Genomic DNA, 16416 nt, shown 5'->3' with positions numbered 1-16416 from the left:
TGCACCCATGGGAGAGGGTAAGGGGGACGCTTATCAGAGAAGAGGAGAGGGGAACTCTGCTGGACCAGGTCAGGGCACAGAGGCAGGGAGAGGATGCTGGCCTTGACCCTGCAACCAGATCATTCATCTGCCTGCCCAGAGCCACGTTGTAGCTTCCAGCTGCAGCCCTGCCTCTCTAGAAGACTCTATTGGGAAAGGTACATGCTGGCAAATCATATTTTATCTACACTTCCCAGAGGCAGGAAATAACTTCAAATGGCAGAGAGAGTCACATAGGAGCTCCGCTACCCCACAGCAAACCTGACAATGGAGAGAGGTCTCTGCACAACAATTCTTGGATTCCTGTCTTCCTTTCCTTTACGACTCAGCACAATGTACACAAATTTTTTGAAACTTCATTTAGTGGAATTTCCTGCTTCTGGTTTCTTGCCGTTCAATCCACATTACCTGCTTGAGAATGATCTATACCTGGCTGGTGTATGGGAGATGTGGTGTCCCATGCATGGTCTCATCCTAACTTCTGGACATTAATTCCTGACTTTGCCTCACCCTAATGCTGGGACCCTGGCCTTCTCCCTACTTCTTCACTATGTCTGTGCAAGGCACCTCATGGCCCTGATGTGGGTTCTAAGTTTAAATCCCCTTGGTCAGCATGTCCCTCTCTGCTCCATGTGTCTATGGACCTCCTGTCCTGAGAATTCTGTTCAACAGACACCAGTGAGTGATCCCCTTATTCCAGGCCACATGCCATCAGTCATCACTTATCAATATAAGCTGAGACTCTTCAGAGACTCCAAACAACAGTAACATAATTAATAATCCCTTATTCTAGCTATGAATACCCCATGCTCCTTTTATGAGGAATGTGGGCTTCAGCTGTAAGGTAGAAAGAACAGTCTTTGTCAACTTAACTCCTGACCATAGTCAAAAGAAGCCTTTCCATGACCTTGCTGCTGGTCTTACCCTGTCTCTCTCTTCTGCTCACTGCCCCTACCCTAGCCTGGATTACATGGCTCTTACCTGCCTAAGGCTGTCACCTGAGCGGCTTGTCCCGTAAGACTGTTCTTCCCCACATGGCTGGATCCCTGTCAACCAAGTCTCTGGTTAGATGTCACCTGCTCAGGAAGGCCTCCCTACAGGTGGTTCTCCCTGTTACTGTTGTTGGTGGTGCCCTATAGTATCTGCAGAGCATCTAACAAAAATTTTAAACAATACCTGTTTACTTGACTCTTCTCATTCAGGTAAGAAGCACCAAGAGGTGGGTACCTGGTCTGCTTCTTCACCACAGCGTATCCAACATCTAGCACGTGTACGTGTGTGTGTGTGTGTGTGTGTGTGTGTTAGTTGCTCAGTCCCATCTCTTCATGACCCCATGGCTATAGCCCACCAGGGTCATCCATCCATGGGATTTCCCAGGCAAGACTCCTGGAGTGGGTTGCCATTTTCTTCTTCAGGGGAATCTTCCTAACCTAAGGATCAAACCCTTATCTCTTGCATTGGCAGGTAGATTCTTTACTACTGAGCTACCAGAGCTTCCTGTTTAAATTTGTATCTTTTTCATAATATATTGCATGTATTTAAAATATTACAAATTTTGTATATTTTAATCAATGTATAGATAAATGATATTATTTGGAAAGTCTGATAATTTGCTATCATCCTTTTTCTCCAGAGATAAGGATAAAGAATAAAAATAGCATGGTTGGGCTCCTTGGAGTTAAAGTCATTGCTCAAGGACAGTGAATAATGCTATAAAATCACTTGTACTATAAAGATCATTATCTAAAGTCATTATCATACACAGGACATTCAAACCTCACATTGAGATTTCTTTCCTAGTCTTTCATTTCTAACAATTCTCAAAACACCAAGACTTACTTTCTGTTTCTTAGAGAAAAAGAGGATACATCAAGGAGATACTTGAAAATTAACAAGTAGTCATAAATTTATAAAAGTACAGAGATAGCCCTGTGTTTCAGTTATTATAAACATGCCTCTTTGTTTGCCTACAAAATGTCCTTATTATTATTCTCAATGTTTAAAGTTGCTATCATCACTTTTTGAGTAAGAGCAGACTATGTTCACAACCTTAAGGTAAACAAAGATTTCTTAGGACACTAAAAAGCATTAACCGTACTCTCTGGCTAGTTTAGCTGGTTCTGGGTCCAGGTCTCCTGTGCTTTAGAAATCCCTTCTTCACTGGGCTGTCAGTCTTCTCACTTCTTTTCAGCTTGGCTTCTGCCCCAGAGACCTCTCCTGGGGTCTCAGCTCCCTCCTTGCCCACGTGTGCAGTAGGTCCCCAGCCTGGACCCCTGAGTCTGCCCCCTGGCCCGCTGGTCCCCTGCTATTCTAACTGCCTGCGACTCACTTTCACAGACAATGTTTTGTCGTCACCCCATATCCCTCCATCAATCTCCCAATCTGACTTCTTGTCCTTCTTCAGTAACATGACTCCCGTTTATCCAACATCAGATCTCAGAGAGGCCCAAGTTCAGTGATTTGCCTTTAGGTATTTAATACATTCTTACTAATTCTACCTCTGCTGTGAATTAAATTGGGCTTCTCTGGTGGTGGCGCCGTGGTAAAGAATCTTCTGGCCAGTGCAGGAGACATAAGAGACGCATTTCGATCCCTGGGTCAGGAAGATCCCCTGGAAAGGAAATGGCAACCCACTCCAGTATTCTTGCCTGGAGAATCCCATGGACCAAGGAGCCTGGTGGGCTACAGTCTGTGGAGTTGCAAAGAGTTGGACATGACTGAGCACACAGCAAGAATACTGGAGTGGTAGCCTATCCCTTAGAGAAGGGATCTTCCAGACCCAGGAATCAAATAGGGGTTTCCTACATTGCAGGCTGATTCTTTACCAACTGAGCTATCAGGGAAGCCTGTTTACAACTATCAAAACTCACTGAGTCAGACAATTACCTGTGTATTTTATTGTATATAAATTGTACTAAAAAATTAAAAGATTCTTTTATTTAAAACAACATTAACACTAAACATCATTCAGAGTATTTGCTTATTTTCCAGGCATGAGAAATATTAAGAAAATTCTTATTTTATTGAATTTTACATAACTGGTTTATAATGTATGATGACTATAGTAACTTATCCAGTTTCATTAGATTAAGCCTCAATTTGTTGTGAAGTTCAAAAACATAGAGAAGTACCAAGAGAAAAAAAAAACCCCACCTCTCAAACAAACAAAAACCCTTGCTCTGAACCAGGATTACATTTTTAAAGATGAATGTCATTGCTACAATATACCAGCAAGGGGAGCAGTTACACTTTGAGAACAATTTCATCCTCTCACCACTGAATTATTCTATAGGGCACTTTAAAGAGACCAAAAATTGACTTTTGGGTGTAGCCACAATGGAAATGACAGATCATTTTAATGCAAGAGAAAAAGATTGGAAACCTTGACCCTCTAGATTACTTTGCACCTCAATGAGAAGGGGAAAAACAGATCAGCTTATTAAAAGAATATGTTCATGAAATTCAGGTACCAGAAAAAACATTTAAAAGAACAGCTAAATTAACTGTGGGCTGCCACTTTTCCTTGGTTAATCATTCCCATATGAGAATAATAATGTCCGTCCACCCCCTTCTCCCACAAGAGAAAAAGACCCCCAAGAACGCCACTCTTCTGATGGATGTGGACATAGCAGCATCCATTTGTGTAGAATTTGCAAGCTGTTCGAATACTGGAGTCTGTCTGAGCATAGGCAAGGCTGGCAAAGGGTAATTTTTTAAAATCCTGAAGCATAAAGGCTTTTCAGTTGAGATGGTTACGCCATGAATCTGAAGGTTTATGTTGCATTTTTTATATATATCACCGTGCTCATCAATTCTTATAAGATTTGTAAGGCTTAATGCTCAGCTAAGCTGAGGAAGCCTGTAGAAAAGTCTCTAACTATCCCTTCCTGTCAGGTTCGGTAATCCTGGATTTACAGAAAAGAATGTTCTGGCTGACAATGGCAAGCATGTCCCCCAAGGCACATGCAAGTGAAGGGCTTGGTAGGGACACTTACAATATGGATAACTGCCCCCTTTACACTCTAACCTGCATAGTAACCCTGGCCTTGATTCTAACATCATGTGTGGTGTGTCAGTTGCTCAGTCGTCTCTGACTCTCTGCGACCCTATGGACTGTACCTGACCAGGCTCTTCTGTCCATGGAATTCTCCAGGCAAGAATACTGGAGTGGGTAGCCATTCCCTTCTCTAGGGTGATCTTTCCAACTCAGGGATAGAACCTGGGTCTCCTGCATTGCATGCAGATTCTTTACCATCTGAGCCACCAGGGAAGCCCCTCTAATATCATGGCACCTTCTCAATTCTCCTGGTTCCCCAGAGAAGCTGAGCACAGAGGACACAGCATTATGTGCCCTGAAAAATGCCCTGAGCCATGCCCAGGGTTGGGGATGGATTCCCACTTGTAGGAAAGCCGTATCTCTACATTCTGCAGTGCTCATGCATCTGAGCTGTGCCTTCCTCTCTGGGAGTCAGGTGAACCCAAGAACACTGGGTAAACAGAAGCAGGAGTCCCTTCTGGAACTGCGTAGGAGAATGCACCAACAGAATGCAGCTTTAGAATGTGAGCAGGTGTGTGCGCTGAGTCTACATGGGCACCTGCAGGGGCACCAGGAGCAACTCTTCCTTTAAAGTCGCACTTCACTGCAGCCCTTCCACAAGGGCAGCCCTCTGTCCTAGGAGAGGAGCCAGGGCTGGACCTCGGCAGGAGGGAATGCTAGCAGCATGGAAAGGGCATCACCCATGAAGGTGGGTACCCTCTGCCTGGGACATAAACCCTGCCCAGAGATTCTCCTTATAAAAATCCAAGGAACACTTCTCAGTTCAACGTCCCTAAGAAAGGATTTGGAATTACTACTCCCACTCATGAAATAGAAGGAAATCACTTTTTTCTCCTCCAGTTTCTATAAATGGAAGTCCAAGGAAGTAGAGGGTTCAGAGTAAGAAGATTCAAGTTTAGACTCTGCCTTGAACATTTTCTCCAGACCCCTAGATCTGTGATGCTACAATCTGAACCATATTCTTGCTGGCAAAGAGTCATGGGGTTGCTCCACACTGAACTAGCATTTCATTACGCAGCAAAGGAGTTTTGAAGAACAACGAAGCAAACAACCAAGCAAACATAGAAATGAAGAGCTGTGGCACACACAGTCCTAATTTTGAGCTTGCCACTGAATGGACCTGAGTTTTGGGTTCTTCCAAGTCGGACATAAAACAAAAGACTGTCTCCCAAGAGTTACTAAAACCTGTGAGATGTATCAAGTGTAGAGATGAAATATAAAGGGAAAAATAAACAAAGAACCCAGAAATGGGAGACATGCTGGCTAGAGGAAGAAACAGAAGCAAGATGTAGTTAGAGCAAAAGACATAAAAAATAGAGATGCCTGTTTATGTGTTTAAAATTTTAATTTAATTTTTCATCACTATATAGTTGACTTACAGTATTAGTTTCAGGTGTACAATACGGTAATACAAATTCTTATAAATTTAGCACCATATAAGATTATTATAATGTTACTGACTGTATTCCCTGTGATTTGCTCATCTTATAACTGGTATTCTGTTGTGTTTGTTTAAAATGAAAGGTGAGTTGCTCGCTCTAGCAGATCTGCTTGTATACAAACCAGGAAGGAATAATTGGCAGTTGTAGAGGGCACATTGGTCTGGTTGACATGGCACCAGGTGATTAAAGCACATTCCAGAAAGGGCTGATGTGTGTTTGTGTCAAGTGGGAAAATCCCAGCCTGAAATCCAATCAGAAGAGTTGTATGGGGCTTCCTACTCTCGAGGAGGTAGAGATGGGCTACACTTCAGCATGGCTCTTGCCCCGTAGGGAAGGGCTGTGAGGGGGGAGTGAGGATGTTATGTGATCTAGAACCATCTATCTATCCATAGGTGACTGCAACTGACTGGAAGGAACGTATAGGAAGCAAAGTACTTCGAAGTGAATTCTAGGTGACTCCCTGTTGGCAGTCACAGGAGGGTGGGCTTTGGGAACCAAGTCTGAGCGAGAAGAAAGAGCTTTGAGGTTACCCACACTCTAAAGAGTCTCAGCAGCTGTATTTTCACAGAAATGTAGAGTTTTGTCTGAATTTGACAGGGTTTTCCTAATGTTTCAATTATTATTCATGAGAAACGCTGGGCTGGAAGAAGCACAAGCTGGAATCAAGATTGCCGGGAGAAATATCAATAACCTCAGATATGCACATGACACCACCCTTATGGCAGAAAGTGAAGAACTAAAAAGCCTCTTGATGAAAGTGAAAGAGGAGAGTGAAAAAGTTGGCTTAAAGCTCAACATTCAGAAAATGAAGATCATGGCATCCGGTCCCATCGCTTCATGGGAAATAGATGGGGAAACAGTGGAAACAGTGTCAGACTATTTTTGGGGCTCCAAAATCACTGCAGATGGTGACTGCAGCCATGAAATTAAAAGACACTTACTCCTTGGAGGAAAGTTATGAACAACCTAGATAGCATATTCAAAAGCAGAGACATTACTTTGTCAACAAAGGTCCATCTAGTGAAGGCTATGGTTTTTCCTGTGGTCATGTATGGATGTGAGAGTTGGACTGTGAAGAAGGCTGAGCGCTGAAGAATTGATGCTTTTAAACTGTGGTGTTGGAGAAGACTTTTGAGAGTCCCTTGGACTGCAAGGAGATCCAACCAGTCCATTCTGAAGGAGATCAGCCCTGGGATTTCTTTGGAAGGAATGATGCTAAAGCTGAAACTCCAGTACTTTGGCTACCTCATGCGAAGAGTTGACTCATTGGAAAAGACTCTGATGCTGGGAGGGATTGGGGGCAGGAGGAGAAGGGGATGACAGAGGATGAGATGGCTGGATGGCATCACCGACTCTATGGACGTGAGTTTGGGTGAGCTCCGGGAGTTGGTGATGGACAGGGAGGCTTGGGGTGCTGCAATTCATGGGGTTGCAAAGAGTCGGACATGACTGAGCGACTGAACTGAACTGAACTGAAGGTGCTTATATATATACATCAGTTCATTTCAGTTCAGTTGCTCAGTTGTGTCTGATTCTTTGCGACCCCATGGACTGCAGCACCTCAGGCTTCCCTGTCCATCACCAACTGGAGTTTCAAAGTACTGAAACTCCAGTTTAAGCTTCAGCATCAGTCCTTCCAATGAATATTCAGGACTGATTTCCTTTAGAACTGACTGGTTTCATCTCCTTGCAGTCCAAGGGACTATCAAGAGTCTTCTCCAAAACCACAGTTCCAAAGCATCAATTCTTTGGTGCTCGGCTTTCTTTATAGTTCAACTCTCACATCCATACTGGAAAAACCGTAGCTTTGACTAGATGGACTTTTGTTGGCAGAGTAACGTCTCTGCTTTTTAATATGCACTCTAGGTTGGTCATAGCTTTTCTTCCAAGGAGCAAGCGTCTTTTAATTTCATGGCTGCAGTCACCATCTGCAGTGATTTGGGAGCCCAGAAAAATAAAGTTTGACACTGTTTCCACTGTTTCCCCATCTATTTGCCGTGAAGTGATGGGACCAGATGCCATGATCTTAGTTTTCTGAATGCTGAGCTTTAAGTCAACTTTTTCACTCTCTTCTTTCACTTTCATCAAGAGGCTCTTTAGATCTTCTTCACTTTCTGCCATAAGGGTGGTGTCGTCTATATATCTAAGGTTACTGATATTTCTCCCGGCAATCTTGATTCCAGCTTATGCTTCATCCAGCCCAGTATTTTGCATGATGTATTCAGTACATAGGTTAAATAAGCAGAGTGACAATATACAGCCTTGACATACTCCTTTCCTGATTTGGAACCAATCTGTTATATATATATATATATATATATTTATAGACACACATGCATATATATGTACATATATATATATATATGTAATTGGGATACAGTTTGTTTTACGATGTTATGTTAGTTTCTTCCATGCAATGAAGTGATTCAGCTATATGTATACATATAGCCTGGGATATAGTGCTTCCCAGGTGGCACTAGTGGCAAAGAACCTGTCTGAGAATTCAGGAGACATAAGAGATGCGTGTTTGATCCCTGGGTAGGAAAGATCCCCTGGAGAAGGGCATTTGCAACCCACTCCGGTATTCTTGCCTGGGAAATCCATGGACAGAGGAGCCTGGTGGGCTATAGTCCATGGGGTCACAAAGAGCCGGACATGACTGAAGTGACTTAGCAAGGAAGCACACATACATATATCCTCTCTGCGCTGGACCTCTCCACCCCCCTCCACTCCATCCCATCCCTCTAGGTCATCACAGAGCACCAAGCAGAGCTCCCTGTATTATACAACAGGTTCCCACTAGTTATCTATTTTACACATACTAGCACCTTGAATTAGTATATTCTTCTTGAATATATTCACTCACTGCATGAAGCAACCAAATTCCCCATGGAGGAGTGTAGCTCCCATTAATTAAAATATAGGTACAGCCTATAGTTTCTTTATTACTTCCATTTGGCATATGAAGGACATTCTCCAGCCATTCAAATCTCTCTCCGAGGGAAGTTAACTGTCAAGGTAGATCTTGGCAATTCTTTCTTGGGGTCCCCAGTGCTAACTAAGAATTTAAGAGGACACCAGACATCATCCTCTTGGCTGGTAGGATAACCAACTTCCAGGTATGGGAGAGGAAGTGTGGCCCTGCCTGCTGTACCCAGTGAATCCTGTTCTAAGGTCTAGAAGGGGTGCTGATGACCTGAGGGACAAGAAACATGCAGACGGGCTCTTTTTTACTTGGTTCAAATGCCACTGTTCTATTCCAGGGGAGATAGAAATGTTTCTCACTGTCTCGTGTGCTAGGGAAAAATGAAAACTCAAGTGGAAGAGAGGCTGGGGTAGGGACTGTGAGCCAAGGGCGGTCAGTGAGAGGGTAGGAGAGGCAGGCAAGGGTCTGGCGGGTCTCTGAGCAGACAACTATGTCTGGAGCTTAGCTGGTAGGAGAGTAGACAACCTTGGCCTCTTTGGCAACTCAGCTCTCTTCCTTGATAATGATCAGAGCCATAGGCTCACAGGCAGCTGACCCTTAGAAAACAGTCTTCTGCCAACTCAGGGTAGAGGCTGGAGAACAGGTCCTGGAATATCAGTCTCCAAGCTTCTCAGATTGGAACTCATCAACGTTCTCAATTGTTCTCTCAATGACACAGTGCTTGCTTTGACCTTCCCCGACTCAGGCCATTGAAACATCCCGATTGGCTGCTCTGGGACACATAAATATGACTGTACTTGCAAAATCATGCTTTCATAAAGGGTTCTTAATGCTGCTTAAAAACCACTTTCACAGGGCTTCCCTGGTGGTCCCGTGGTTGAGAATCCACCTTGCAAAGGAGGGGACACTGGTTTGATCTCTGGTCCAGGAAGATCCCACATGCTTCAGGACAACTAAGCCCGCCCATGTGCCACAACTCCAGAGTCTGTGCCCTGGAGCCCGAGAACCTCAACTACTGAGTCCATGCATCACAGCTACTGAAGCCCACACACCCCAGATCCTGTGCTCCAAAACAAGAGAAACCACCACAATGAGTAGCCCACGTACCACAAAGGAGTAACCCCCTGCTCTCTGAATCTAGAGAAAACCCAAGTGTAGCAATGAAGACCCAGCACATTCAAAAATAAATAAATATTAAAGGAAACACTTGCACATGTCCCTTTCCAATCTTCATTCCTCATTCTGTTTTTTCTGTCCCCCTGGAGACAAGCTCCTATTCACAGATGACAATCATCTCGCAGCTCTCATGTATAGAGCACCTTTGTATGAATATGTTGTACAAGCTTGTCTTCAATAATCGCAACAATCCATATAAGCTGTGTACTGTTATCCTCATTTTATAGACGAGAGCTCAGTAAGTGAAGCCAACACTGAAATGTACGTGGGTTATGTGATCTGCCCGTGTTACATGACTCACAGATTCTGGAGCAGGGATTCAAACTTGTGCCTTTCTCATAGGCATTCCACACTCATCCAACAGCAAAACGGAAAGGAGACTGAAGCTCTCAGACATAAACTCCCTCGAATCTCTTTGTATACACCTTCAAATGTTTATTTATTTATTTATCTCCCCTTCTCTCCTCTAAGAAGGAGAAGCCTATTCTTGAAAGTTCTCTCAATTGTCCACAGTTTAATCTATTCCCATTTCTCTACATTTCAGCTTTCTACAGACAACTCTCAAATCTTTCTGTGAGCTCCAGCTGGTGTTTCCAACCTCTAAGGAAGGGCATATCTTAGCAATATACCATTTAATAGACCATATATTGTTCCCCACCTCCTCAGCTCTCCACCTCAAACATGCCTGCTGGTTTTCTTAAGCAATCCACATATTCTCTATTTCCATATGTTGCTCACACTGATTTGAAATGTCCTTTTCTCTACTTGTAGACATTGAATTTATGTTTAAAGAATGAGCTCCAGTGTTATACCTGCTATGAATATTTCCCTAACTTTTTAGTCAAATTTAATGGTATCATCTCAGTGTTCCCTAAACACTCTGCTTATAAGGATAACACATCACTTATCACATGGGAAAACTGTCTCCATCTCTCCTTCAACTTACGGGCTGCCAGCACAGTGTAGACAAGAAGACAGTTTTATTAATCTCTACACACCTTGAAGCAATAAGCGCGGCCCTTGGCTAAGTGTTTGTTGTATGAATGAATGAATGGTGATTTGGTTACTGCTCTGACTTTTCAACATGCCACAAGGAGGGCATGATATGATTTGGGGGTTATTTTTTTTTCCCCCTAAATCTTCACTATCATCTTGGGAATTTGTCTTTCTTGCTTTGTGAAAATACGGTTTTAAATTAAAAAAAAATTCCTTTGGTATAAAATCACAGAAAATAAAAGGGAATGCTACATCATTTTTCTTGTAAAAATAAATGCATGACTGTCATCCAGGTGATCAATGTTACAGATAGGCATTCAAAAAATTAAAATGTATATTTGTCAGTTTCAAAAATAAGATAATAAGAATTGATCCTCTTCTATTAACAAACATTTATGTCCATATATAACACACAGTACATTTCAGTAGACTAGAATACTGAGTTTGGGGAGGTGGGAAGAAAAAGGGGACGTGAGCCTGAACTACAGAAGTCAGATTTATTGAAAGCAATGCACTTTTATTACTTTCAATACTCTAATCTGCCAATAACGCCTGTCTAAGGAGAAAGCCACTAAATGACATGCATCCTTATTTTACAGCTGAATCTTTTTGCCTAAAGACCACCGTATGTGCCAAAACCATGAAAACAATTATTCTTTTAAAATAGGTTACAGCTGTTTTCTCTGTTTCTTGTATCAAACCCATGCCATGCTGACAATTCATAAGTAAATTTCATCTTGGTCTGGGTCAAACTGTCAAAAACTGTATAATCAAAATACCTGAATGAAGAAGGTTTTACTGAATTCTTAGAGGAAGACATTTCTGGAAAATAAAGAATATAGTCCAATGTCCCAGGGAAGTGTTATAAAATAAAAATAGGTAAAATGTGAACTTTTTCAAATAAGATGGATATTAATTATTCATTAAGCTAGATATAACTGGAATATATCTTCAAAGTCTATGATTTCCTCTGTAAATTTATTGAGGGCAAGGATCATGGTTTGCTTGCTTTTCTCCCCTATCCTCCAAGACTTTATAAAACTCAAATGCCACCTAGGCTGTGCTTTCTGGTGATGGATCATCAGAACAGGTATTTAAAAGTGACGCTACAGGGTTTTCAGTTATTGTGGCTTTGGGGCTTCCCTGGTGGCCCAGATGGTAAAGAAACTGTCTGCAATGTGGGAGACCTGGGTTCGATCCCTGGGTAGGGAAGATCCCCTGAAGAAGGGAATGGCAACCCACTCCAGTATTTTTGCCTAGAGAATTCCATGGACAGAAGAGCCTGGTCAGGTACAATCCATAGGGTCGCAAAGAGTTGGACACAATTGACTGACTAACGCTTTTGCTTTGCTTGTCTAAAACTACTTGAGACCCAAACATTATGGAGAGTTTACTCACTGATTCTGGGTGTAGATTGCAAGTAATTTACAGGTTCCCATCCTAGAAAAGAAGAGACAGGAAATGCACATATTACCATCACCTGCAAAGACATTTTAAGAAACTTTCTACATTGACATACCTCAAAGTCTCTGATATTTTATTGCTAGCCAAGAAAATCATGGGAAGGGAGAGGGTCATGATATAGAATATGATATCCCTGTGTTTCTAGGCTACTCAAGTGGTGGCGGGCTTGATATCACATATTAAGAAACTTGGCATTACCTTTAAACTTTGCCACAGAAAAGACAGCTTTGTGCCTATACCTTCTGCCTCAGAGAAATTGAGCTGGGACTGCTAGGGTAGGCGGAGATGGAAAATATTCATCTTGGGATTTCCCTGGCAGTTCAGTGGTTAAGACTTTGCCTTCCAGTGCAAGGGGTGAGGGTTTGATCCCTGGCTGAGGACCTAAGATCCCCACATGCCTCATGGCCAAAACACCAGAACATAAACAACAGAAACGGTATTGTAACAAATTCATTTCAAGGAAGAAAATTTCCTTGGATTCTTTGCATTCTACTCCATAATCTACCAAGGTGTTGATACACAATTATAGTTTCTGTTTAAAATTTCTGAGTACATGGGATAGATCTGTGCATAAAATTGATAGCTGGGATAGAAACACCATGTACATCTTCTGGTATGGAATATCCAATGGCCCACTCTTGGATAACTGGGGTTGTGAAGCTTGAAAGAGTAAATGAACTGAAGTCTAGGATAAAAGGACAAAAGCTTTTTGAGGGATGAGATCCTATGGATATTTTTATATCATCCAGAGATACTGGAAGTTAATTCTATAGTGAAAAGCTCTAAGAAAGAAATCTTGAGGGTTCCCTTGAGCCAACAATTTTTCATCCTGATAATCAAGAAGGACGACCTTTTCTGCCAGATGAAGTTGCTCAATGTAATATGGAATATTTCTTCTGGTTTAGTCATCTCTGGGGAGAAGTGAATCTCAACTCATTCTGAGAACAAGTTGAGGGAACCGCAAGATGGTAATTATATGGCTATTCAGACTTTTTGCTTTCTAGATTACACTGGTCCAATTCCTCTTTTAAAAAAACATATTATACGTAGGCTTCCCACTTCCCAGGTGGCACAGTGGTAAAGAATCTGGCTGTCAATGCAAGAGAGCAGCAGGAGACATGGGTTCGATTCCATGTCAGGAAGATCCCCTGGAGGAGGAAATGGCAACCCACTCCAGCATTCTTGCCTGGGAAATTGCATGGACAGAGGCGCCTGGGGGCTACAGTCCGTGCATGTGTGCTAAGTTGCTTCAGTTGTGTCTGACTCTTCGGGACCTCACAGACTGTAGATAGCATACTGTCTTGTTTTTCAAAAATATTCCTTTCAAAGTATGTTGATAAAATTTGAACAAATACTTAAGAATGATGAGGCTTATACATAGAATGGTAAGCTTAGCTCTCTGGTCCTGCTCTTCTGCTCCATTTAAAAAACTTGCTATCAGTGTAATTCATATATAATATTGTTTCTCTAACCTAAATTGAAAGAAAGATTCTATCAGTGCTTGTTTGCATAATTATTCTTTCATCAAATTTCATTTGTGCTAAAATATACCAGTTTATAGTTATGTCAATTAATGCTATTCTAGTAATAACTTTATAAGGGAAAAGAATCTGAAAAGGAATATATATATTATATATATTTAAACTGAATTACTTTGTTGTACATCTGAAACTATTACATTGTAAATTAACTATACTTCAATAGAAAAAATATAAAAGTAAACAAAAATTTAAAAAGATTTTTAATATGCTATTCTATCTTTAGAATGATTAAAAAGTACATATAAACAATATATTGAGTTGTATTATCATGAGTTTCCTGGGATAAGGTATCAGCAGTGCACTTGATTTAGTAATTTCTGCATTTTGGATGAAGGCATTTATAAGTCATTTGTATAGCTCATCAATAAGTTATAGGTCTTCTGGTACAACTGATCCTCAAGGGTTGGAACTTGATATGTAATCCACTGCTTCGGCTCACTTTGATGCGATTGCAACTCTCTATTTACTGGTTCACCCATGTAACAATAGCATGATTAAGGTCACACTTGCGTGGCTTGGTGATAACAATATTGTTTAGGCTAGGACTCAAAATCTTCCCTCATTCAAAATTGATTTTATCCGGCACATCTCATTGTTGATGTAATCTGTCATGTAACCAGGGAAGGAAATTAAATTGAAGTGGAAAAAATGGCTATTCAAAGAGTCAAATGCAGTTGCTTCTTTATCTCTTATGGTATTCTGCTAAGCAGTTTACTGATTGCATGAGAAATGGTTCTCATCAGGTATTGCCTCTAAGCCCTCAGGTTTATGATAATCAAGTCATTTCCTTTAAAAACGTGGACATGGTGGCCTCTTTCCCCATCTCTGTGATGGCTCAACTAGAAAGGCTATGCCAAGGTCATCTGCCAGTTTCTTTTTTCTTTTTTTATTAATTGTAGGAAAATAACACATTAGATCTATCCTCAGTAAATTTTAAAATATACTGGATGGTATGTTGACTGTAAGCTGAGCATATCTCTAGAACTTTTTCATCCTGCATAACTGAAACTCTATAGCCACTGAATAGTAATTTTCCATGCCCTTCTTTCAAGCCCCAGGAAACTATTGTCTCCCAACTTCTCAAGGGTCTCAGGAAACCTGACCCTGGGGCCTAATAATAAGATTATATTTCTGGGCAGGATATACTTTGATGTTCTAGTTTGGCTTTCACTCATCACAGACTGATGGAACAACATACTGGTTCCAAATAGGAAAAGGAGTACGTCAAGGCTGTATATTGTCACCCTGCTTATTTAACTTCTATGCAGAGTACATCATGAGAAACGCTGGGCTCAATGAAGCACAAGCTGGAATCAAGGTTGCTGGGAGAAATATCAATAACCTCAGACATGCAGATGACACCACCTTTATGGCAGAAAGTGTAGAACTAAAGAGCCTCTTGATGAAAATGAAAGAGGACAGTCAGAAAGTTGGCTTAAAGCTCAATATTCAGAAAACAAAGATCATGGCATCTGGTCCCATCACTTCATGGGAAATAGATGGGGAAACAGTGGAAACAGTGGCTGACTTTATTTTTTTGGGCTCCAAAATCACTGCAGATGGTGACTGCAGCCATGAAATTAAAAGACACTTACTCCTTAGAAGGAAAATTATGACCAACCTAGACAGCATATTAAAAAGCAGAGACATTACTTTGCCAACAAAGGTCCATCTAGGCAAGGCTATGGTTTTTCCTGTGGTCATGTATGGATGTGAGAGTTACACTGTAAAGAAAGCTGAGCGCCGAAGAATTGATGTTTTTGAACTGTGGTGTTGGAGAAGACTCTTGCGAGTCCCTTGGACTGCAAGGAGATCCAAGCAGTCCATCCTAAAGGAGACCAATCCTGGGTGTTCATTGGAAGGACTGATGCTGAAGCTGAAACTCCAATACTTTGGCCATCTCATGCGAAGAGTTGACTCATTGGAAAAGACCCTGATGCTGGGAGGGATTGGGGGCAGGAGGAGAAGGGGACGACAGAGGATGAGATGGCTGGATGGCATCACCAACTTGATGCACATGAGTTTGGGTGAACTCCAGGAATTGGTGATGGACAGGGAGCCTGGCGTGTTGCGATTCATGCGGTCGCAAAGAGTCAGACACAACTGAGTGACTGAACTGAACTGAACTGAACCACAATAACAGCTAACCTGTACTGAATTCTTGTTAAATATTAGACATTACGCTGAGCACTTTATGTGAACCTCATCTAATCTAATACCAGAAGAATCCCTTGGAGCATGACCTGGACTTCTGCTTATGGAATAAAACAATGTATTTCTTTTTTACATAAACTGCACCTATCATCATTATCATCATCTACATTTCCTAGTTTCAGTCCCATTAAAGTGGATTGAGAACTGAAAGACACAAAGCAAAATCCTTTTAGATTTGAGTTTTTTCCTAATATTTTACCATTTTATTTTCACACCTGATTCTGTAGCATTTTATTTTTAGTAACTCAACTTTGAGTCTTACCAAAACAGCTTCATAGAAATAGCAACTGTTTTATGTATCTGTATGTCATTGGTTTTATATAACTTAGAATTAAAGTTATATTAACAGATACAATGGGGACAAACACAACTAATCTTGGTCCATATTCACCCTTACTGGTGGGATCAGAAGTTACAGGTGGGCTCAGGGGACAGCAGGTGAGACCCTGGTGGCCAGCTGGCTGGAAGCATCAGTCAGTAGATTATATCTAGGAAAGGGAGAGAGTTACTTAGGGAACTCATTTAAGGAAGCTAGTTCAAAGAACTTTTATTGCACTTGAT

At 41.6% G+C, this 16416-nt stretch overlaps 1 protein-coding gene across 6 annotated transcripts in view; it reads right to left on the bottom strand.

Annotated features, from left to right (window-relative positions):
- Window positions 1-16416, bottom strand: part of CHST9 (carbohydrate sulfotransferase 9) — a 283972-nt gene that overhangs the window by 107386 nt on the left and 160170 nt on the right. For 3 of the 6 annotated variants that reach the window (XM_061399688.1, XM_061399691.1, XM_061399689.1), the window contains one exon: window positions 12035-12076. The exons of 1 other annotated variant lie outside the window; for it this stretch is intronic. In XM_061399688.1, the coding sequence (XP_061255672.1) occupies window positions 12035-12076 (42 nt within the window). Of the gene's footprint in view, window positions 1-12034; window positions 12077-16246; window positions 16344-16416 lie in introns of those variants that run through there. 2 more of the 6 variants (XM_061399693.1, XM_061399694.1) reach the window with 2 other exon arrangements.

Source organism: Bos javanicus, chromosome 24 (assembly GCF_032452875.1).
Source record: "Bos javanicus breed banteng chromosome 24, ARS-OSU_banteng_1.0, whole genome shotgun sequence".
NCBI classification, from domain to species: Eukaryota; Metazoa; Chordata; class Mammalia; order Artiodactyla; family Bovidae; genus Bos; species Bos javanicus.
Note: the sequence above shows the minus strand (reverse complement) of the source record. Positions and strands in the feature narration are given on the sequence as shown.